Genomic DNA, 25,315 nt, shown 5'->3' on the forward strand with positions numbered 1-25,315 from the left:
AAGCACCCCTCATCCTAGGAGAGGGCCCGCAGAGGGGAGGGCTGGGCTGCTGGGGGGGGGGGGAACGCCGCGGCGTGCCTCGCGGCCAGCGGGAAGCTCTCCAGGCAGAAGTTATAAATTAGGCATCTCCAGAGACCTCATTCATTTTACCCGTAATAAAATTACCACTTTTCAAAGGGTAAAGCCCCTTTGAATGGCTTTAGTCAAACTAACCCCGTGGGACGGCTTAGCTCAGACGCACGTATGCTCAACCCCAGGTTTGCAGCCAAGAATTATCCAGCCGCTTCAGTGGACGTGGCTGGTCTGACGAGCGGCGTGACCCCTTCAAAACCCACCCCAGCCACGTTCCTGAGGTCTCACGGGGCACAAAGCACCACCACTGCACCTCAGAAAGGAAGATGCAAATACAACTAACTTGTTTCAACCCCCCCTGCTCCTTTCTTGACCTGTGCCTTTTCCCCTGCTCTTTTCCAAGCAGTCCATATTCACCTCCCCCCAACACAGCAAAGCCATTCACCATTGTCCATAATGTAAAAAAAAGGCAAAACAAAAACACCCCCACACCTCTGGGGTGCTACTGAAGCTATTTATGTATCTATACAGGCTGCGACTTTTGATTTTAAAGCCTTGAGCACCAGTGCTCAGACTAAGGCTTTCTAATAAGTAATTCATCATAAAAATAAACCTAGCTTTCAGCTGGAAGTACAAGGAACCCCAGGAGATTTCAAGCTTGACTTTTCTGCATCTGTTGAAAAGCCATCAGGCTTTTCTCTCACCTGCTTACCCCACTGAGCTCCCTTCCCAACCCTGTATCGCAAGAGGTCAGGAAATGAAGGCTCTTAGTCATCACAGTTTGATTAAGACAGCTTAAAATTTGAGCTTTAATTTAAATGGACAGAAACATTCCAAGAGGATAAATGTTTTATAGATTTAACTGAGTTACCAAATTTAGTTTTCATTGGATGTTACTGCAAACATGAACATTAAATCATAAGCACCGAATAGGAGAGAACTCAAAAAAAAAAGGATATAACCATACCGTATCAGAAGGGATTGGACCAAATGCTTTTGTAGGCAACTATCCAAATGTGTGATGCACTGATCTGTTAGCTCATAGGATGTAATGACATCCTTGAATCCAACTGAAAAAACTTCCGAGGACTGACTACATCAACACCTTCCTGGCAAGTATATTCTCTGCCAGTGATAAATCCCAGCTCAATACATATCTAAAATGATATACATTAGAGGGCACGTGTTTAAGAGTAGTAAGTCAGCTTAAATTATTTGAGCAAAATTTTAAATACATGATAGAAATCTAAAAAGGAGCAAAAAAAAAAAAATTGAGAGAACACCACTGCAATATAAATGCCATTGTTACTTTTTTTTTTTTTAAACAAATCTGTACAGCAACATAGCAAAAAATGCAGTGATCACAATTCAAACCAGACAGCAATCTAAGGGAATGCTAATCCTGTATACAGCAGAGCTGAAACACTCCCAACATTCAGATGCTCCAAATATGTCGGCTACCCTAATGCACTCCAAACCAGTTCTACCTACATAGGACATTTTGGTGTGAAAAAGTTTCTGTAAAGTTCCCTTTGTTTCCAGTGTTTTTCTTGTACAAAATATTACATTTTTTTTTTATATATATTTACAGACTTGCACAACTAGAAAAATATAAACTACAATTGGGCTTGGCAATCAGTTCTTTTCTTTAAATATATGACATTTCAGAACAAAAATTGTAGTGGTAACGTATCCTGCACTTCAAGCATCTGCACAGAGCAGCTTTCTTCCTTAAGCATATCAAGCCTAAAAACCATGATTGCAGCAAGACATGTGCCACAGTAAGTGCAACGAATGCAATTCATCTACCTCCCTGCATAAGGAAGACACAAGATGAATGTTGTTTGTGCAGGTTAGTGGCACAATATAGAAAAATCCATAACTGAACATTAAATTCCTTAATAACATTCATTAATTTCATAGGCAGAGCCTGTTAAAAAAGGACAACCAATGTAATTTTTAGGAAAAGCAGACACTAAGTTCATGGGGAATTACACATCTTGAACAAAAAATGCAACCACAGGTAACGTTTCAGGGCTAGCTTCAAGCAAGCCCCAAGGTTTTCAGGTTTTTTCCATTCAAATTTTGAGTAGAGGCCAAGGAGGATTTTTTGCTTTAAAGCTACAGTATCTGTCATTATGGCTTTTAACACCCCGCCTTTCACCAAGATGAGGTATGTGTTTCTACTGAAATGGTAACAGTTGAGCAAAACGAGTTTCAATGGACCACAAAACTCCGCACGCAGGTGTAAACAGGTTTTCTCGTGAGAGGTTGCCAAACCGAATTGTAACAGTGCAACACAGGATTTCTTCTTTCGTTTTTCTCTGGAGAAAGAGCTGTTGAGGCATCTAGGACATTGCTAGTAGTCAAGCCACTGAGCAAATCCTCTTTCCACCAGAGTTCTGTTTATTGACACCACCTAAAGAGAGGTGAAAAACAAAAAAAGTAGAAAGAAGAACAAACAGGTAGCAAGAAACATCAGCAAGTTTCTAATCAACAACGAAAGGTCTCCATAATCATATACTCTAAGTGTTAAAAAAATAAGTATGTCAACAAACACACCTCATCTCCCATCACGTTCCACAGCTGTATCAGCGGCAGACCTGTTGCACTGTCATAATTTGTGACCTGGAAACACAGAAAAACATTAGCGTGCAGCAGTTCTGGTCTGAGCCATGGAGGATGCAAGGCTGGCATCATTCACTGCATATCAGATTCTCCATACTTAAACATATGCGTAGGCGAAAGGAAACGTAGCTACTGCCACCAGGCAGCTGGGACACCCTGCTGGCAAGTTTGCTCTAGTTATAGAATCACAGAATCGTTTTGGTTGGAAAAGACCTTTAAGATCATTGAGCCCAACAGTTAGCCCAGCACTGCCAAGCCCACCACTAACCCATGGCCCTCAGCACCACATCTACATGGCTTTTAAATCCCCCCAGGGATGGGGACTCCACCACTGCCCTGGGCAGCCTGTGCCAGCGCTTGACAGCCCTTTCGGGGAAGAAATTGTTCCTGATCTCCAATCTAAACCTCCCCTGGCACAATTTGAGACTGTTTCCTCTCGTCCTATCACTTGTTACCTGGGAGAATAGACTGACCCCCACCCTGCTACACCCTCCTTTCAGGCAGTTGTAGAGAGCGAGAAGGTCTCCCCTCAGCCTCCTTTTCTCCAGGCTAAACACCCCAGGTTCCTCAGCCTCCTCATCACACTTGTGCTCCAGACCCTTCCCCAGCCCCACTGCCCTTCTCTGGACTCGCTCTGGCACCTCAAGGTCTTTCTTGTAGTGAGGGGCCCAGAACTGAACACAGGATTCGAGGTGCGGCCTAGTCACTCAAATCTGTGCCCTTGTGCCACTAGTGACACATCTGAGCACTGCACTAAACCAAAGGAAGCTGTGAGACTGAGCGCCACAAATGCTATCAGCTTCCCACTCGCTCCAATTAACTGAGGCAGAGAGCTACAGCCACTGTTGGAAGCCCTTCGAGAGAGGGAATCGCCTCTTCCCTGGGCTCAGGCACTGCACGCAGAGGCCTTCGGGACGCTGCCAGAAGCCTTACTTCTCCCTCTGGCCAGCCAGGGGCCAGATCCTGATGTCAGTGTTGCAAAGGCAGTTGAGACTGGCAAAGCAGCGCAGACCCAGGCGAACACTTGATCCACTGGAGAAAGGCCACTTTGTGCTCCCTAAACCCATCCAGGTGCCCTTCCTCCCTGCCCACATCTGCACCAGGAGGGAATACTCATCCCGTGCCAGCCACGCAGTCCTGAGCAGTGCTGATGCTACACAAAGAAGTTCTCAGCACCAAGATTTCTCAACAAGAGCCCTGCCCAGCAGCTGGGCTTACGAGCCCTGGCTCTGGTTTTGATTTTAACACACACAGTATGCGAGGGGGCACAACAGTCAAATCAGCAACAAGGCTTTTCCAGACAGCTCTCGTACCTGCGCCACTAAGACTGCACCTCTGGTCATCTCACTAACGGCGGCGTCAGCTTCGGATGAAAAGTGATCCTCATCTTTGGAAATAAAAGAGCAGGAGAAAACAAATGAGATATTCACAGGCTTTAAAGGCCAGAAGGGACTATTAAGCTAATCTTGTCTGACCTCCTACATAAGTCAGGCCAGAGAATCCCCACCTACTGCTGCTGCAGGCATTTGCTGAAACCATCTATTGAGCTGGAGATCACACAAGTATGCCTGCTGTGTTGCTGAAGGGAAGGATGAAGTGCTTTCTAAAGCCACTAGCTAAGTTACTGTGAACATAAGTGGCTGATGAATTAGGAGACTTTAAAGACAGAAAAGTAGACTTCTGCAGTACCTTCGAGTTGCCATTAGTATTTTGATGCTTAATAAACTAAGCTCAGGGGCCTCAGGACTTCACTGACCCTGCACAGAGTGCAATACTGTAAAGGGGAACTCAAAAGCCTTTGCAGCGCAGGCTGGCTGGCGCCTGGACAGTGCCAAAGGCAAGCACTGGCAGCGCAAAGCTCGAGTAAGCACAGCTTATGTGGGTGCTGTTGCTAACTCCACACCTGCAATGCAGCAGGAAACCCTTGTGTCCCAGGCAGCACAGTTACAATCTAGACTGTAGACCAGACATAAGTGTTTTCATTCTGGAGGAAAGTTGCTTATTTCCTACCAAATTGCTGCGAAATAAAGTTTCTCCTTTGTGCTCCCCGCCCTGAGACCATCTCCAGCAGCAAGTGAACCCCTTACAACCCCACAAATACTGAAGGAGGTTGACTACCTCGGGGAACGTGCAAAACATCGACTTCTGCTAGAAGTAGCTTAAACTTTGCCATCCATCTACAGCCTTGGCAGGGCCTGTACCTCCTGGAGTCCTGCCAGCCATAAACGCCAGTGGTGAAACCTGGCCTGACCCCCAGCTCCTACAGCCACCCCTTCTGCACCCAGAAGGGCAGCTTTTTAGAGATGCAGGTTGTATTGGTGTCCAATACCACCAGTAAAGGAAAAAAAAAAAGGCAAACCAGAAAGCATTTCTAGGCATTAACTGATGTTCTTCCAGTGCTTGCATGGTAGTCTTTGGAACACAGAATTATACCCATCAGTCATTTTAGTAGGAAAATGTCAGATATTTGTCCAGCAGATTAAAAACTAAGTTTGCATTTACAGTTACTCTATGACAGAAGAAGGCACAGTAGTTACAGCTACTTCACCTATACCCTGCCATTCCTGCCAACTTGCTCTTTAGGAGAGTAATTCATTCTCTCCTCCATGCAGGAAAAAGCCTGGACTTTTATCATCTTTCCCCTGGAGTCTGACAGGTTCTGCTACGCTGGCACATTTAGAAGAATAAAATACAATTTTTCCAATCCTTGCTCTAGTCACATCAGAGACTGTGCTTGCGACAGGAGGGAGAAAGTTTAGACAGAATCATTGCTCGTACACAGTCGGTATCCATTTAAACCTGCAGGAGGAGCGCCAACGGTACATCGAGAGCTCCATTACCTGGAAGTGGCACCACGTTGTCTAGTAAAACTTCGGCTCCTTGGAAAGGTAGTGATAAAAAATCAGACCTGAAAGAAAAGAGAATCAATCAGAATAAGAACATGGCTTTAAGTTACTCTTGTGTTCTTTAAGGTGACATTGATTAATCAATTGCTGTAACAGGAATTCAGTTTAAAATTGATGACAGTCAAAAAAAAAAAAAACCCAGACTATTCTCCCAGCAATCTAAGCAGCAGCAATAAATTGCCTGATTAGCATGCTGGGTTGGACTGGGCTCTGAACAAAAACCACCTCCATAACGGAGGCTGTACTGCTTTTCTCCCACCTCTGGGACACAATCAAGTATTTAATGGGCTTGTGTAAAAAAAACCCTCATCCAATGCAGCTCTCCCAGCCTATGGCGCTGGGACACAGAGAATCTGAATCCTACTCCTAGCTCACCAAGTAACTACACTTCGGGGCCTCCTGAAGGCATCCTTTTGCTCAGCTTCCACGCTGAAGTGGCAGAAGTTGCAATTTTCTGTCCCCTCCCCTTCAAAAGAGCCTTGCAAGAGCTTGCTGTGCTCCCAAGGAATCCACACCCACGGCTGAGACAAACATTTCTACCATTTCCCACCTCAGCTGTGGAAAAATCTATAAGCAATTCAAACAGTATCGGTGCCTCTGATGAAGGTTCAAGCCAGATATAGCCTCAGGCCATGGAAGAGAAGCTAGAGACCTGATTTGTCTGACTGTGTCGATCTTCACTTTGTCGTATCCTCCGTAGTCCACGTATCTGAGCTCCACTTCACCGGTCTCTTCAAAGTAGCTAATAACTTGAGCCCGTAACCATGCCCGATCCGGACCTGGAGCCGCACAGATAATACCAACTGCAAGAGTACAGAGAAGAAAGGCTTGGTGTAAGTGGATTTCCAGCAATCAGCACTTCAAGCACCAGTAGTGCTGCACAGTTATCTACTGAGAATCAACAGCATTTCTTATGCTTCTCCCATCTTCTTTCAACATCGCCCATACCCCTGTCAGACAAGGCCTGCAGCTGGGACACAGGAGAGGGGGGTTTTACTCTCAAGTCTGTCTGCCACTACCATGCTGTTCTACCCAGCTATCCAGTTCCCTTCCAGCCTTTGGTCACTGACAGGGAGGTCTGTCCCCAAAAAAGGAAAGTAAGTGCTAATAACCCATTCCACGAGATGCACCCTCCACTTTACACCATGTGCAGACAGTGATGCTATGAAGATTTGGGAGTAGTTCCACACTTTGTCAGCAAAAATACACCAGATGCCAAGTTGATTAGAAATAACCTGAGAGGGACTTTATCTCATTCTGAATTTCAACATGCAATTAAGTGGCTGGGGAGGTACTCCAGGGATGAGTGGGGTAAGGAAGAGTACAGCAACATCTGGCAGCAGCTTAAAAAAAAAAATGAAACGACAAGTGAACTATCACCCAGCTCATCCACTGGGAAACTTCCTACGCCTAACTCAGCGGTGTCAGGCTTTTGCATGACCCTAGAAGAAGTTTCTCAACTGAACAATTTGTGAGCAACCAAGTTACTTGCCTTCTACTGGAGTTGGCAGGGTCGGAATTCCAGGTTGAGAATAGCAGGCATACATCTGCTGGTCCAGGCTTCGCAGGACGTGGAAAGTGGGGTGTGTATACTGCTGTAGAAACATGTGCCCTGCATCAACTTGGTTTGCCACAACCACCTCTACAGTGACTCCATCTGGGAGGAACAGCTGCCATGGGGAGGAAAGAAATTCTCATTAGTGTTCTTTGCAACACAAGCTTCATTCACAGCAACTCCATGTTCCACCAGCAACTCCTGAGGCTTCCAGCCATGGGTGGAAAAGCCTTGGAGCTCTGGTATTTCACTTCCAAAGGCTGCTTTGGATCAGGAGCAGAAAGCTACTCACTGTCACTTCATGCTGTTCTAAAGGAAATCAGACTTGGGGTGGGGCCCACTTTGTACGTAAAAAGACTCTCGGCTCAGAGAACAACAGACAGTCACACAAAACCAAACTGTCTTTGAGAGCATCTATGAACCAGCCACATGGATACAGCATACAAGACAGCAGTGACCACCAACAGCCTTCCACCCTGACATCAGCAGGGCCGGCAAGCTGGGACTTACCCAGGCAGTCATAAGTAGGGAATGAAGCGTCATCGGTGTTGGTGGAGGTAGAGCGTGGATGTTGGTGAGACACAGCTCTTTGAACCTCTTGCCAATCAGGCTCAGTACTTTTTCTACTTGATGTGGGGATCCTGGAAGACAAAAATCCCACATAAAGTCTGTAGCACAGATATGCTGAGGACACTCTCACTCCCAACTTGTGAAGCAATATAGCTACCAAAAGCCTTCTGAGCTACACCAACAACTTGAGTTTTAATAGATTGGCCATTTAACCTGGTATCAGACCAACACAAGCAACTCAGCCTGCCAGGCCCCAGTTTCAACAGCTTTAGCTTCCAGTATGAACCCAATGCACTGGCAGATATTTTTCAGCCACAATTAATCTAACATCCTTCACAGTCAAGACTGCATTTGCTGACACACATCCCATCACTGCTCCTTCAAGCCTGAAGCAATCCTGCAAAAGGTGTTCGCTGAACTACAGCAGCTGAAGATGTTAAAATGCATTCTCACCCCTAGAAGAGAGGGTTCACATGCCAAGGCACAGGTGACTTGGCATACACCTCTACTGTAATAGCACTGAGGAGAAAAGTTTTGTAAAGCACTGGACTCACAAAGCCACTAAATCTGTTTAAATTCCTTGCCCATCTAATTCAGGCCCCCAAGCTACACATTAGACCATGAATAAAGAGACATTCTACTTACCTTCGATGTGACAAACTTGGGAGTCACGGAAATAAGGTAGCGTTGCGACATAAATTTTGGCACCAGACGCTTGCCTCAAGCTCCTCATATATTTTCCTTGTTTGCCAATCAAGCGGCCAACTAATTCCTTTACGAAAGAGACAAGAAAGCAACAGTCAGGAAGAGAAATGTAGATCAAACAACACTCTTCTCTGTGGCTTATTTCACCCACATTCCCAGTTCCTGTAGCATAGGGCCAGGCAGGATAAATATAAGGCAATGCTGGACCAGTGCAGAGTTCGGCTGCTCTGCGGTACGACCAGGTAGATACAGATCAGTAAGCACAGCTCGTTTTGATAGATCCATCTTCGTGTCTTGTAGAACGACACAAAGGCACAACAGGACAAAGCCAGGCCTGGTAAAGGCTACTGTCTTCCTACAGCCAAGCAAAGTCACATCCTCTCCCAGTCTCCTACCACTTCTTTTTAAAAAGCATGCTACATGCATTTGCCATTCAAATACGAAACACTAAGTTTTAGCAAGTTTTAAACACGCTAATGAGATTAGAAAGGGAGTAGACAAATTCACAGGAGAGTAAACCAGGCTACCATGCCCATTAGACTACAGAGTCCCTGGACAGCTGTGCAGGGTGATGAAGACGGTGTCTCTGCAAGCCCTGTCACTTCTACTCTTCCACTGGCACCTGCCACCACTTACTGTCAGAGAGCAGACACCAGAGCAGAAGTGTTGGGCCCGAGGCAGCGTGGATAACCCTACACAATGTGAAGTTAGCCACTTTAAGAAAACTGACAGCCTGTCTTCACCAGCCACTGAAAACTATTTTTCTGCTGTAGAACTGCTTCCTTAGCCTGCGTTTTACTGATCAATTGAAATGCGAGTTACATGTCTTCACTGGGCTCACAGCGTCCAAGCACTCAAGGCAACACGCTCATCCTGCTGGGAGCTGCTGGATTCGGGTGTGCTGAGAAGCAGAACTGCAAGAGCAGTGCTGTGCAGGACAGCCAAAGGAGACTTTGCATATAAAAAGCAGGGGAGAAGGTATGAACATAGTCCTAAAAAGCATGATCTCTCTCTCAACCCAAAAGAAAGCTCACTATAAAGACACAGCAGCTCCACAGAATAGCTCAGATGAGCATTCAGCTTGTGAGGGAGGGTTTGGAGAGGCAGCTGAAACATAACCCGCCTACATAGTGGAAAGAAGAAAAAATTCATCACCTGCTCTTAACTGTGTACCCTTAAAGCCTTCTGAATGCTTTCAAAGCATCAGACTAACAGATTGGGGTGGACGATAATGGGGAACCACGAGTCCAACAACCAATGTTACCCTGACATGCCTCTTGTTTACAGTTGTGTACTGGATCTTCACTCCTGTTGAGTCCTAATGGGAGCTAAATGCTTAAATCCCCCTTGACTTGTTGTTGATCTCCCTGGGATGGCACTGAGCCAGTACCAGACTGGATGAACCAGAAGATGGCTATGTAGAGTAGGGCAGGATGCACGAGCAGGCCTGCAGCTGGTTACCTTTGGGACCTCTATTTCCCAGATAATGGAGTCGGACTTGCTGGCTTCTCCTCCTAGTTTAGAGTTCTGGCGAGTCACTGCTTTCCCCATGGCACAGCCACTGTCCACAAAATCCATTCTCTTTGTATCCGAACCTACAAGACATGCACACGTGTTAGCACTCAGACGACCCACACAATCCAGTGACCAGACACAAGGCCATGAAAATACATCATTTCATAGAGAGGTTACACTGAGCTCATCCTGTGCATTCAGTTGTGATGTTCCTGTGTCAGGTTCTCCAGTACTTCAGAAAGGGTAAAGTCCCATCACACACAGCCTACTGCAAGTTTCCTTTTATTCCTGGAGAAAAACCTGCACACCTCTGAGAACGCAACGGAAGGAGACCTGAGTTCAGCAGGCGTCCTTCAAACATGGTGACACCTTACACAGCAGCAGAGACAAGACACTACAAGTCAAAGTTACCAGCTGAATGAGAGCTATGCTAACATCAACACCGAGCTGCTGCTGCTGCAAGGTATTTTGCATTTTCCCCATGGCTTAAACAGGGCCCTTCACAGGAAGTTCAGCACGCAGGGAGTGCCCTGCAACCTGTTCATCTGCTCTTTGCACTGACATTCTGCTCCTGCCCCAAGAGGGGTTGCAGTGACCTGAGTGCCAGGTGTGCCCACTACTAGCTGTGGTGGGGGATTGCCTCTTGCCCAGATTTGTCATATGCTTGAAGAAACCAGGTGCTAGCGCTGAGCTATGTTTTGTTCCCAAATCATCAGTCAATACCAGGAACATTTCTGCTTGGGAAGGGGACAAACTCAAACAGCTTCCTCCTGGTCAGATCCCAGATACAGTCAGTGTAACACAAGGTTGATCCTACCTCCAGATTAACAAGCAGGAGCATGAAGATCCTCACTTGCTTGCAAATATTCAGACTATCCAATGCAAGACCAAAGAGAAAGATAAACCCAACAGCTGCTTCACATTTGCCACATCTTCACTAGAAACACAGCACAGATGCCTAGAAAGTCAAAGGTAAACAGTGCAGCTGTTTGCCATAGACTTCATCGACAAGGATGACAATTTAAGTCTCACAGCCTGGGTGCAAAGGTCAGCTGTAGGACCTCTTATCCAGCATAGCCACATTATCAACTTTATCTGCTATACCCCCTCTCCCTACCCTTCAGCTGTCTCAGTGCAGAGCTTTCAGCCCTTGTCATCACCAGACTCCACAACACTCTTGTACCTTCTTGTCACACTAGCATTCATAACAAGGCAAAACCATTTTCTTCCTATGGCTAACTCTCACTACTGAAAATGTTTTGTGGGTTTAATCCTTAATTGTTGGCAAACTCAATCCCCATGTCTCCCAACAAGCAGTGTTCCAACCACTTTGTAGCAATTACAAAACACATCCTGTCATTAAGGGCTGTTGGCACCACAGGGTCTAAGAAAGGATTTTAACATCCATCCCCAAGGTCACACAGGTTAACATTTGCTCAGACAGCTTTGTATTCTGCCAGGCGCACATCATCCAGGATCTAGAAGTCAAAAGCAACACAGAGACAGATGGAGGAACTCCATGAACATTGCTCCCTGTTGGGATTTATTGGCATGCACCTACCCATCCAAGCAAAAAGGCTTCAGGGTAATTGGTCTGTAACCAACTGATTTTATCACAATTCATCAGAGCACTTCCCTGGCTCATCCAGCAGCACCTCAGAAACCACCTTACAGCTTCCTTTCAGCAGCAGCCCATAAACACAGAGAAGAGCCCAGTGCTTACTAGAGGCTGCCTGAACCGAAGCAGAAATCATTTGTATTAGCAGGTCTCAAAGCAACAAGGTGTTCAACAGCCTGGCCTACATCCAAACATGGTCCATTTCACTGGGCTCTTCAAGCACATGCTTAGCTTTAGACAATAAGCTTTGTGCTGAAAGGGGACCAGCCTGTTCACCCCTTTGCAGTATATCCTGAAGATCACCCAGCTAACCCTGGATCCGAGAGAGGTGGGAATCCTGGGAGCAAATTCTGTTTAGCCTGGAGAAGAGAAGACTGAGGGTGGATCCCATCAATACTTACAAATACCTTAGGGGCAGGTGTCAATGCGATGGGGCCAGACTCTTCTCAGCGGTGCCCAGTGACAGGACAAGGAGCAATGGGCACAAACTGAAACATGGGAAGTTCTATCTGAATGTGAGGAAGAACTTCTTTACTTTGAGGGTGAAAGAGCACTGGAACAGGCTGCCCAGCGAGGGTGGGGAGTCTCCTTCTCTGGAGATATTCAAAACCCGCATGGACACGACCCTGTGCAACGTGCTCTGGGTGAACCTGATTTGGCAGGGGGTTGGAGTAGATATCTCCAGAGGTCCCTTCCAACCCCAACCATTCTGTGATTCTGTGAAATGCACGCCCACCTGCACATGAGGGCTAAATATTCATCTGCTGGGGGAGTTAAACATGAAGAGGATTAATCTGAAAATGTTCTGAAGCAGAAGGGTTACAGCACATAAAATGCTTGTTCACCACGTTGTTGTAGGAAGATTTTCAAACCCCTTACCTCCTGAGTGATCTTCATCCATCCCTGGCGCCCTGCTACACTCATGATGCAAGTCTGGATCGTCCTCTTTCAGTACTCCATTACTGTACGGCACTTTGCTATCTTCAGGTAGCTTCAGAGTAGGAGGCTTTTCGCTTGGTACTGAGCTCTGCTCAGTAGATGTGTCTTGGGTTGCAGATATGCTCAGTGAGTCCGAATGCTGGCCTGATGCGACAGACAGCGTTGTGATCTGCAATGGGTCCTCCACACTTGTCCCACCTTCAGATGCATATGTGCTGCACCCAGAGTCCTCCATAACCAAAGGCGACTTTTCCAGTGACCCTCCATGGCTTTCCACAGGAGTCCAGTCAACTCCTTGGGACTCACTGCGTACAAGGTTCTTCATCTCACAGTCTTTTGTGTCTCCCCCAACAGGGCAGGACAAACGTCTGTGTGTTAAACAGCTGGAATCTGTCACACTCTGATCCCGTTCCTCTGTCCGCGGGGACGTCAGTACCGCAGCATCACCCGCCGCAGCAATGTTCTCCTTGGCTGCTGTAGCTTTCTCCACAGGCATCTGATGTGAGGGAACAACTCTTGCCGTCTCCAGAGGTGTCTCAACTCGGCTGGCTGCAGCCTGGCAGATTCGAGCAGACGCAGCACTTGCGGCACCAGACAGCACTTCCTCAGCTGCTGCCAAAATGACCTTGGAAATAATCTGTATTGCTGCTTGCTCAATTTTCTCAACTTCTTCCTTGTCCAAACTCGCTCCTCCAATCTTCTGTCTTTCCAATTCATCTCCTTTGGGCTGTGTGTCCTCCTCCTGACCCACAGGTACAGTACTGGCAATTGACTCTGACATCTCTTCTTCCCTGGACTGCTCCAAACAGGCAGACTCCAAACCATCCAGTAACATGCTCACTGCAGAATCCTTGTGACTTGATACAACTTCAACTTCATCATTGAGAAAGGCTTGTGGGGTATTGGCTTCCTTCTCCAATCCCAAGCAAAGGGCTGTCACAGAGCCAGTATCTGACAGCACAACTTCTGGCATCTGGCTTTCCTTAGGGGGCTTAAATGAAGAATCATCTGACTGCTCTGCATTGCTGATCTTCTCCACGATTCCCAAAGACTCTTGTGTCAGTGTCATTGATGCTGATGGCCACGGATCTTGGTTTGCACTGGTGCTTAAATTAAGGCTCACTGCAGCATTGTCATGACACTCTGTGTTCTTTGAGATCAGAGGGAGAGAAACACAAGCAGGGACACTGCTTTCATCTTGAGATCCTATTGTTTCTAGTTTTTCACTGTCGTCCTCAAGGTTGCTGGGCTGAAATGTCGTTACTGACAGGTCTAGAAGGTCCTGTGAGAGATCTAGCCTCTCATGAGTTTGACGTAGAAGAGAGGGCGTCGTCGACCCTGCTGACAGCAGGGAGGTCGAGGTTTCATTCTCTGGACATTCCTCTTCCAACAAGAGAGGCAATCTTTGAGAACATACTTCTGTTTTGGGTGATGAATCATTCTCTGGCACTTCTTCATGCTGCTCTTCTTCAATGGCTATTGCTTGTTTGTCATGACAGCTTGCATGCTTTTTTCTATGCGAATAGATCCACCAGCAGCTAACAAGTGCCAGCACTCCAGGTATGACATATGGGACGGCACTGTGGAAGCGTAAAGCCATTTTACAGACCCTCAGCAATTATCTAGGAGAAACAGAAACAATGTTAAAATAGCCCCAGGGAAGGTAACAGGAAGGCTAAAGTTTCATAAAGAGGAGTCAGAGACATGCACATGCCTGCAGGGCTATGATCTTACTGGCTACAGACAGATAGGTGTAGCCTCACATTCACAAGTCCTGGTCCTCATGGGGGACTTCAACCACCCTGATGTCTGTTGAAGGGATGACACAGCAGGGCATAAGCAATCCAAGAGGTTCCTGGAATGCATTGATGATAACTTCCTTCTCCAAGTGACGGAGGAGCCAACGAGGAGAGGTGCCATGCTGGACCTTGTTCTCACCAACAAGTTGGGGCTGGTGGGGAATGTGAAGCTCAAGGGCAGCCTTGAATACAGTGACCATGAAATGGTGGAGTTCAAGATCCTTAGGGCAGTGAGGAGGGCACACAGCAAGCTCACTACCCTGGGCTTCAGGAGAGCAGACTCTGGCCTCTTCAGGGACCTGCTTGGTAGAGTACCATGGGATAAAGCCCAGGAAGGAAGATGGGCCCAAGAAAGCTGGTTAATATTCAAGGACCACCTCCTCCAAGCTCAGAAGTGATGTATCCCAACAAAGAGGAAGGCAGGCAAAAACGCCAGGAGGCCTGCATGGATGAACAAGCAGCTCCTGGACAAACTCAGGGACAAAAAGGAAGCCTACAGAGGGTGGAAGCAAGGGCAGGCAGCCTGGGAAGAATGAAGAGAAATTCTCTGAGCAGCCACAGATCAGGCTAAAGCCTGATCACAGCCTGATGAAGCAAGTGTCTCCCAATAACCAGAAGTCCCGCTAAAAGATTTTGCAGTAGTGAAGATGGGAAATATGCTATAACACCCTTATGACAGCGGTATTTATCTAGCAAAGTCAGCCTGTATAGAGATGCTACTACTTAGGAATCCAGCTCCGAAGTTTCTTCTACATCTAAATTTACTATGTTGACAGCTGCTACTCCTCTGACTTTCTGGAGTTGAAAGCTCTCTCTTTTACTCTAGAAAGCGTGTGAACTCTTCCCTGCCTGGACACCACTGAGACTCATGTCCCTGTCACGCTCCTCCGTTTACAGGCCTCACCTGGGTTATATGAGGCAGGGCTGAAGTGCCTTTCCTTTTCCTTAAGGAACGTCTACAGCTGGGACACAAAGTTAAACAGTTACCCACATCCCCACAACAGCCTTGCTGCAAAGCACTTACAGTTTATATTTTCACTGAGCAGGAGGAATCAAAGCAGAACATCACGTCTCTGATGATGCTTACACACGACAGACTTTTCTCCAAACATGCCTCAAGACTTTTGCTGATAAGCAACAAAAATAAAAGACTGTTTTCAGGAGATAGAAGAGTCCTAGAAATGGGAACCACCCACTGCAAAAGAATATTATCTAGTTCCTCCTCAGAAGCATAATATTTCTTAGCCAAGAGAAGTCAATCACATCAGCCTGTCAACTCTGCTTAGTCTGTCTCAATGGAAAAAAGCTTTTGCTATCAGAGCAAGCGTACTGACCACAGCTTCCGAATACAACTCTCCTTCGGGGCCCCGATTTTCACGAGGAGCTGATTACATTCTAGCTGGGGGACAAAACCATGCCTCCCTCGGGCTCAAACTGAGCATCGAAAGCCTCAGATAACTTAAGATTCACTCCAGATTTCTCACCTCCTCCAGCCACTCCCTCCCATCCCACAGGAGCAAACACAGAACTTGATCCAGGCTAGCTCAGACGCCAGCCTTGCTTCTGTACTGCCTACCGCAGAGTCCTAATGACTGAAGCAAGTAGATAAATGAATGGCAAAACAGGGACTAGAAAGTGTCTTGCTCAATCCCAAATCAAAGGTGAGCTGCAGACATGATTTCAGAAATCCAGTAACATCTCCAGAATATCACCAGTGATGTATTTATGTTGCTCTACACAGGAAACTTGAGTCTGTGTTCACTGGGCATTTCTCTCTGATACCTTCTAAATCCAAGTTACTTCCAGCTGGCTTTATCCAGTCAGGTCGCAGGGCTCACCGCTGAGGATGAACTTTCGGTTAATGGCAACATCTGAGATTTGGAATTAAAAAAAACAACAAACCTATGCAATAATTTGAATGTTTGTTTTTTTGGAACTGGGTAAATGGAAAGGGTGAAATCTGTACGTTCCTAAGACACAAGGTTCACATTTATGCTCTCCAGCACAATGGCACGTTGTGAACCACGGCAAGTGCTCATCTGCTATCTGCTTAAGTTGTAATTAATGCAGAACCACCCTACAAGCTGTCTCATAGGCGTACCACAAACTCCAATTAAAGTAGCTCACATAAGTCCATTCCCAGCAAGCCTTCCTAATTAAACAGACAGCCCTATTATTACCCGATTCCCTACGAAGCTGCACCAACTGTACGAACAATAGTCCCACACAGTTCTGCAGCGCAGGGAGACAGTAGCAGGATGCCCCACAGAGGGACAGGCCTGTCCCGAAGCCTGGCAGACAAAACAGTTCTAAGAGGCATTTTAAACATTAATACCACTTAAGATAAAGACCTTCACTCTTCTGTGATATTTAGATCAGTGGGGACTGGTGGATTAGCTGACTGCTCCTTGCAAAGCTCATTTCATGTCCCGTTTTTAATTTGACTAGTTTTAGCATGAGCTGCATTATACTATCAGTGATTGTTAAATGGGAATTCCACATCCTTCCATCAACCAGAAAGGGACAAAAGGCAGTGGCTCTGCACAAGATGCCAGCAGACATCCTAAAGCACTGGGCTGGCTAGGGGACAGCTAACACCAACAAACATCTCCTTACGCAAACACGACAGGAAGACTTCGGTGGCCTGATTTTGATATGCTGGTCACAATGTCACTTTTTATGCGATGCCTGGAAGACAGCTGATTTTTAACCTGCTCAACCGAACGGCTGTAAGATGCAGCACACACTTCTCTTTCATTTCCTCCACAGGAGAGCTCCTAAAGCCCACATCCACTTTCTAACACATTTAGGAGCAACAAAACGCTCCCTCCATTGCCAATCTGACAGTCAGTTCAGGACTGCAGGGGCCATGGGATCATTTAAGCACATGGTGGGAAGAAAGCCTGGGATTTTCCTGCCAGCAGCAGAACAGAAACTGGCAACTTGTCAAATCCCATGGCCTTAAACACTGCCAAACCGGAGGGAGCCTGGCCCCACAGTCCTTGCACTCTCCAGGCAGGAGGAGCCAGCTGGGGAGCCCAGCAGCTCCAGAGGCTTTGGACCGGAGACGATCAGTTTGCAAAAGCCAGAACCAGCGTGAAGCGCTGGATGCCCCAGTGCTGTTTCCCAGCGTGCAGGGCCCCACACAGTCCCGCACCAAAAATAGTGCGGAGCTCACACACTGTACGCGCTCGCCCCGTGCCACCAGCCGCTTCCTTCTGGCATGTCAGGAATCCCGTCTAAATGTCACACCTTGTATCAAGGCACGGCCGGAGAGCTGCAGCTAGGATATCAGACTTTTCCAACTTGCTAAATAATCCCCACAGTAGGTCAGGATGGGATTAAGACACCAAGGGGAGAGCAGGGGTCAGTCAGCTCTCCAGATCTGTATCCTGACTTGATTTATGGAAAGCTCCTGGTAAAGATCAGAGAGATGAGGACAAGAATGAACACACACACTCATCTACTTAAAAAAAAAAAAGCCAAGGACAGTCAGCTTATTCTACATGTTCACATTAGGGTCCCAGAGCAGTTTTAAGCCACCTTGTTTCTCTAGCCAGGACAAACAACCCTTCAGTATACACATCCTTATAAGGCTAGAAATGTTTGCAGCACGAGTTCACAGAGAAGCCAGATAATTCATTCTCAAGGTCCGAGAGGAGAGTTCAGCAAGCACTCGCTCCAGATTTTCAGGGTCTACACACAAGAAGGTCTATTCTGGGGGCAAGCTGCTTCAAGTCTCCACAAGAAGAGTGACCAGGACAACTCCCAAGTGACTGAGCCCCCGTGCTCTGCAGGGACGTACCCTACAGCGCTGCCGGTCCCTGCCTCCTCCACTTCCCTTCTGCCCCCGCACCTGAGAGGTTCTGCTTCCAGACCCCAAAAGCAGTGGAAATCAAGGCTGGAATTAAAGTCTGCCCTGAAGGATCACAGAGCAAACAAGCAGGCAGCTAAACTGGAAATGTAGCTTCAACAGCAAGGCCAGGATGACTCCCTACAGTTAGTGATACAGCACTTGGGAAATAAATACTATCTGGGTGAAAAAAAGCTGGACAAGGCTGGCACAGTTAAAGCTAAATGGGACCACGTGGGCTCTTAAAATTTTCCATGCTAAAAATAACCAGTAGCACATGCTCTGCCTTATAGGAGGCATAAGAACAGGACTTGACAAAATCCTAAAGAACTGGAGGCCCTACAATTAAGATTAAAGTAAGAGAAATTACTGCACAGAAACAGACACAGAAAGACTTACTTGACCTACCCTTAGCATAAAGCGTATTTTCATCAAAAGCTGAATTGGCACATGGCATTGATATCTAAACTGCAGCTTTTTTGTTCTTTGTTTTTCATACAAAGATAAAGGAAACAGTCCACAACGGAGGGAACCACCTGCTTCTTCCAGATCTGGCTGGAAAGCCTCTCTGGAGTGTGGTTCAAACTGAAGAGCAAAGAGGTTTTCTACCCACACAGGTTAGCATCACATCGGCTGACCTCACAGGATGGCTCTGCAAGCCCTGGCATCACAAGCTCCTGATCACCAGAGTGTCAGTCGGCCACAAGACCTCGCAGCTTTTCCCACACTCTTCTCCCAGGCCAGCCTGGTGTGCCACCATCAAAACAAACATCACCTAGAGGTGAGACCTCAGAAAACATGACTCAGTAGCTACAAACATCCAAAGACAGGTAGGATCCAGGCAAGCAAGATCACAAGATGGATGGCACTTATTTTAAAATAAGAGGGGAACGGGTACATTTCTCTATACTTAAATAATTAAAAGTGTTCTGCAGCAATTTCTACTTCAAGCACAAGTACTGAAAGACAAGAACAGCAAGAGATACCACTTAAGCAATACCACCTTTTCACAGCCCAGTTAACATGGGCTACAGAGCTCATGAAAGAGTCTCCTCTGTGAATGAAAACTACTAATGAAGCCACTCCACAACCTTAAAATATTTAACAACCAATAGTCCTATTTGCAGAGGGATAAATTATGACATAAGTAAAAGGCTGGAAAAGGTGGTGGTTGTAGAGCTAAACTAGAGCTCTGGAACAAGAAACACCATCACCACCAAGCTGTCTTTTATCTCTAAGATAAAAACTGCTTTTCAGTGTAATCAGCTTCACTGATGTACCTACAACAGCTCACTCCCCTCCTTTGCAGCTGAAGCTGCTACACCAGTGTCCCAGGCTTTTTTAATATTACAGTCACTGCTTCTGTGTATTTTCTCCCACTCAGGAGCCAAATAGTGGCCCAGCACAGCTCCAGCAGTATCACTTCTAGGCCAAAGCAGGACTCAGGACAGTTTCTATTTACACATTTGAACACAGAGGTTTACAATAAAAGTACCAGCCTAGCCAAACAGCAGGGTGTTTTTACAGATGTTTTGGAAATCACCAAGAAGCTCATATATATGCAAACACCCACCACCAGCAACCCTCACCACCTGCACTGCCTCTTGGATCAACACAAGGCCCCGAGCTGATCACTCCTGCTATGCAATAAGGCACAGGTTGTACTTTTTAATCAATGTTAACCCTATCAGATTATCAAACTCCTTACTGCACTTTATATCTTATTACCTTCCTGCTCCAATCATTTAATTATTTATAGTATCCTCAACCAAGCTAGTGTCTTCCTGTGAATCCTCTGTTACAGAGGAAGGCAAGATCAACTTTTCACTGCTTTGCCAGAAAGGTGTCTCAGATACAGAAGCAAACTTCAGAAACTGCTTCCGCACCACTCTACCAATACCACCTTTATCTTTCTTGGCTATTCCTCAAAATTTGGTGGAGGTTTGGGGGCTTTTTTTTTGCCAGTTTTGGAGTCTGCTCCAGAAACAGAGCCAGACCAAGTGTTCTGCTTCTTCAAGCTGGCCAAAAGAGTTTAGGCAAATAAGCCAGAGGCCACGCAACCCTTCTATTATCCCCTGGCTTTAAACTGCAGAGAAAGCCCTCTGATGTAGGCTATCCCACTCTGTGCACACGCATTCCTGACCAGGGAACAGCCACCACTTTTACAGCCTAGATGCTAAGACATCAGTTCATTGGGATTCTTTCTCAACAGTTTCGAAAGAAACTCCTCAACACACCTACAAATAGAAGACTAACGAGAATCAGTCCTCCACGGTACAGACAAAGCAGCTTTTATTACTTTTATAATCTACCAACACATTACAAACGTTTTCCCCAAATCCAGGTTTTATAATCTTTCGTTATTTCCACCCAGGTTGGAGAATAGAACAAACTATTTTCCACAATTTCAGAAAAAAATACATCCAATAATTAGCATTTTGTCTTTGCTTCTGTACCAATGAAGCTAATGCAGCCCTTGCTATGGGCAACATAGTGCAGGGTCCACTACAGGTGCAGCTTATAAATTAAAATTTAAAAGCAACCAGCTAAGTCAAATGCCTAAGTCAAATGCCTGGCATCTTTATCAATTTTCACAAAACAGGCATGCACAACACACAGGAGCAGAGACTAAACTAACCAAGAGCTTCCAATATACTCTGCACACAAGACAAAAGACAGACTTACATTTTCAAGGAGACAGAATGGTGAGGTTTACATCACAACATACTGATACTGCTGTAAGAGACAGCGAGAAAAGAGGCAGCACCGAGACCAAACAGGTATCTGGAGAACAGTGCCCAGACCTGCTCACTCAGAGGTTTGCTGTGCGCAGCAGCGAGGCCTTGATAAACAGCTTCTCAAAACAAAAGCTAGACGAGACTTAAACAGAAAAGCAAAAAGCAGTGCTGTTCAGTTGGAAGCCTTGTGCCCAGAGCTTGGCTTGCTGAGAATAAGCTGCAGAAGCACACGGAGAGGAAGAATATCAAACATTTGTGAAAAAGGCACTCTATATGCATCTATGCTAGGAAGGAACAGCAAAGGTTTCACTAAGAGTCATTTAGACTGAACAAGCAGGAAGATAACTAGTATGCATTAATAAGCTTCCTACAAGAAGTTACACAACACACTTCAGACCTAATCAGAGAGACACGTTTCACTGTGATCTGTGTTACAGGAGCATCTACAAGCCCTCGCCCACACTATGCTACGGGCTGTTCTCATACACAGAAAGGCTTCCCCCAAAGATTGCTGTCTGCCTCCTTTGCAGTCCTTTTTTTAAAGAGCAAAGCCAAGACACAGATTAAGTGACCTTCCTACAGTCACATCGAGTTGGAGGAAACACCAGAAAACAGGTACTCCAGCTCCAGAGATGGGAGCCCATTCTCTTCACCAGGCAGCAAACAGAACACTACACTCCATTCAACTCTAAATATTTTAGGGAAGTGATGTGCAAATTTCTTTCCTGCACCCTTGAACACCAGAAAATTCTTCCTAACCCTGCATTTTAATGAGAAATGAGGTGCAAGTCCAAGCTCATAACAAAAGAGGCTCCTCCTTAAGGAAGGGGAAACTGCAGGGTCACAGCCCTAAGATTTAAGGGGATACATACTCCAACCCTTGTTCCAGAGACTTCAAGTTTCCAATTCACGGTTCTCTCCCCATGCAAAGCTAATGCCCTCGATACAAGAGACACAGGCAGATCGTGAGCTTTTGCCAGGAACTGCTGCTATTTATACACAGGGAGTCAAAAGCAGCTATAGCACATGGTAAGTTTCTCACCCTCATTGCCAGGTGGCAGCAGAGGTCAAAGGCAATCAGGACCTCTTCGGGTCTACAAGCAGTGATTTGTTTGCTGAAGAGTGATTTAAAATGATCTTTTAAGAAATACTCAACTCTGCTAATAGTAATGGACAGGGCCCATAAATTCAGAGTCAGCTTCCAGCCAGGGTACGAAATGCAGAAGCAGTAAAGTTAAACAAAATCCATGTAGTGGACAATAAAAAAAAACCTCACAATAAAACAACTGAAGGCAGATTATTTGCAAAAGCACAGAGTGACATGCAAACATATCACCTTCAGCAATCCCCATGAGAAGCAAACTCAACAGCCTTAATTTCCAGGAAATATTAAGCACCTGCTGAATAACATAGCTTCTTCCAAGTATCTGAAAGTGGCTGCCCAAAGTTAATCATCACTTCATGAAGTTTAACCAGCCCTCTGCGTTAAGAGTTCCACAGAAGCACTGTAGTTAGAAATCAGGATTTTTAAAAGGCTAGTCATTAGATCTGAAACATTAAACAACTAAAAGTAATTAATGTTTTAATTAATGTTTTTTACTACTTCTAGATGTTGCTAAAGGCACCTGGGATACAAGCCCTGATCTTATTACCTTCTCCCTGGACACTAGAAACACCTTAAATAATTTCTTCACATCACTTAAATGCATATGAAAGATGAAAGCCGTAGAAACAGTGTATGTTGCTTTTAAATCATTATACTCTTCAGATAACTCAACCACTGCAAAAGTATACTTGCTCTCATACCCCTGAAGTCAGCATGCAATGTTTTCAAAATGAACACAAGAGTCTCAAGGTAGCAAATCAGCTGCTTCTGGCTCTGAACAGCTTTGGCTGCAATCCTCAAACAAACTCCTGCCACAGTCCACTCCCAAGAGAATCTGCAGGAACTGGAAACCCACGTACCTTGGTGGATCTGAACTGCAGACACCTTCATCTCTGTGATGTCACACCCTGGGTGGTGAGGGGAATTCCTGTTGTCTAATTTCAGGCATTGTGGAACATCTAGGTTAAAGCCAAGGCTTTCTAGGCAGCTGAGGATTTTCAGTATTAGTATCTGTGCCGGTTTTTTCATCATTCAGTATTTGACGGGTATCTAAACTCAGTGCGACTAAGGAGAGCAAGTAGTAGTAACTAAGTAGCAGCTATCACAACACAAAGCAACTGGGTTCCTGCAGCACCATCCATGCAGACCCTTCAAACCTAACAATATTATTTGTTTCACATCTGAGAGCAAACAGCCTGTAGCCCTGTTGTACAAGATACTGTTACAGTCATGGTGAGATTCACCTGCCTAAATCCCCCAGCACTGGTGTCCCAGGAGCATTTTTAAAAGTCCTTCAAGAGCTCAATGAAAGACTGAGACAGAGCTGGGAGGCTGTCAGATCAGTGGTACCAGGACAGTGAGCGATGCAATAAGAAGGTGGGTTCTAGCAAGCTTCAAGCCCAGCTCAAGTTCTACAGGCTTCTTGCTCTTTTAACTTACTTAAAAGTTGTCATTTCCTTCAGCGCACTGGGCAGCACATGCAAGCAAACCAATTAATCAAGAACTAAACTGTGCCATCAAGATACATGTAGTGAAGCTGTACTATCCTTTTCCAGAATCACAGGTACAATGAGATTACTAGATGACAGGTGGATGCCTGCACACTGTTTCACCCTTCACACAGGAAGCTCGTTAAAGAATGAAGAGGTTAAGTGACTTGAACTGGGTCACACAGTGACCCCCCCAGCAGAGGAGCAAGCTCAGCTCAGTCGCTCTGACAGCTCTGGTCCATGTGCTACCAAGAAAAAGCCCCACCTCTCTCACAAGCAGTTGTGCTGCACTCCAGCACGCCACGTGCTCCTCCTTGGCTATACCGCGCACACGCATAGGGCCATAACTCAGTAGATCATTCACAGGCACAAAGCAAACAGGAGAAAAGTAAAGTTACCATCTCCTGCTACTACTTTCCCCAGTAACAAGCCATTTCCTTTCACCTGAGACAAAGTCCACAGAGGCTCTGATAACACTCAGCAGGTGCTAGCACAACAGCCGACCTGCCCAAGGCAGCACACGACCCTGGAAACACAGAAAGTCAGAATTTCTTCCATCCTGCAGCCCCTTACTTTTCTGTAACAGACAGACTGTGGTCAAAGGCAGCTTTTGTTGTAGTTTCCTACTATTACAGATAACTTTCATGAAAAGGATGCCTTTACTGAGATGCCTCTTCATTTTGTGTTCCCTGCTTCATGGTATAACTTACTAGACTGCGATAAAGAACTTAGCCAGACGTAGATCAAGTTGCCCAATTCTGGAACGTGAGTAACTCAGATCTTACTTGCTTCAAGGAGGGGGAAGAAGGAAAAAGAAAAAAAAAAGCATGAAACAACAAGGATTCTTCCAAGAAAGCCAGGCTACTGAAACACGACTTCCTCAGTAGCAATACTATTTAGTTCCTTTGCTCCTGATTATAATCCATGCTGGCTTACAAACAGAAGCCACTACAATGTATTAAAACTTTGCTAATAACAGTTTTTATCGGCTATTACCATAACATAAGCAAGCCTTGCCATACCAGACATACAAGAGACAACACAAGGCACCCTTAATCTTTACTACCACGTCTGCAACACTCTGTCATCTCTGGCTTTCATTTCTAAGTAGCTACATGTAGCACGGTTTGCAGCAGGAATGAATCACATCTAATACCAACTCACACAATTCCTCTGGCCTGCACAGCTGTTTCTCCCATGAGCGTACTAATTGACTTTGCTATTGTCGAGTGGGAAATAAGTAGTAAAACACACATAAAGCCACCGAAAAACTCCGAACTGTCACTGCGCCGAGACCTCGGGGAGCCTTCACGCCCCGCTGCCAGGCTACGGCGGCCGCTGCCCCCCTCACCTGAGCAGCCCACCGGCCCCGGAGCCACGGCCGTGCCTGCGGGCAGCCCCGCGCCCTCCGCCCCGCACCGCGCCGGGCGCTCCAGCCTGGACGGCAGCACGACCCCCCCCGCAGCCCCACCGGGGACCGGGCGTGACCTCGGGGCTGAGCCGGGGGCCGAGCGCGGCGGCGCTGACCTTGGCCGCAGCCCGGGCTGTGCGGGACCGCTCCCGCTGCGGCCACGTCGCGGCCGGCACCCCCCCACCCCGCAGCCCCCCGGCCGGGACCGGCGGCCCCGCCAGACCCCCGGCGCCGCGCCGAGGGGAGCTGGCCGGCTGACAGCCCGGCGCGGAGGGCGCCGCCGCTCCCCGAGGGGCCGGCCGACGGCCCGCCGCAGTACTTACGGACGGTCCGGCGCGGCGGCGCCGCCCTCCCCGCGCCGGTGCCCGGTGCCGGTGCCAGTCCCCCCCCCCGCCGCGGCCGCGCCGAGCC

General features: G+C 46.7%; 1 protein-coding gene across 1 annotated transcript; it reads right to left on the reverse strand.

The window, feature by feature from the left end:
* Positions 1 to 852: 852 nt before the first annotated feature.
* On the reverse strand, positions 853 to 25,315 carry AKAP1 (A-kinase anchoring protein 1). The gene is made up of 11 exons (XM_068415817.1): positions 25,228 to 25,315; positions 12,449 to 14,130; positions 9,898 to 10,031; positions 8,377 to 8,503; positions 7,672 to 7,802; positions 7,099 to 7,276; positions 6,259 to 6,409; positions 5,541 to 5,608; positions 4,014 to 4,087; positions 2,635 to 2,700; positions 853 to 2,491 (listed from the first exon to the last, which is right to left on the reverse strand). The coding sequence occupies exons 2-11, from the start codon at positions 14,106 to 14,108 to the stop codon at positions 2,432 to 2,434; spliced, it is 2,649 nt and encodes an 882-aa protein (XP_068271918.1). The 5' UTR covers positions 14,109 to 14,130; positions 25,228 to 25,315; the 3' UTR covers positions 853 to 2,431.

Source organism: Nyctibius grandis, chromosome 18 (genome assembly GCF_013368605.1).
Source record: "Nyctibius grandis isolate bNycGra1 chromosome 18, bNycGra1.pri, whole genome shotgun sequence".
NCBI lineage: Eukaryota > Metazoa > Chordata > Aves > Nyctibiiformes > Nyctibiidae > Nyctibius > Nyctibius grandis.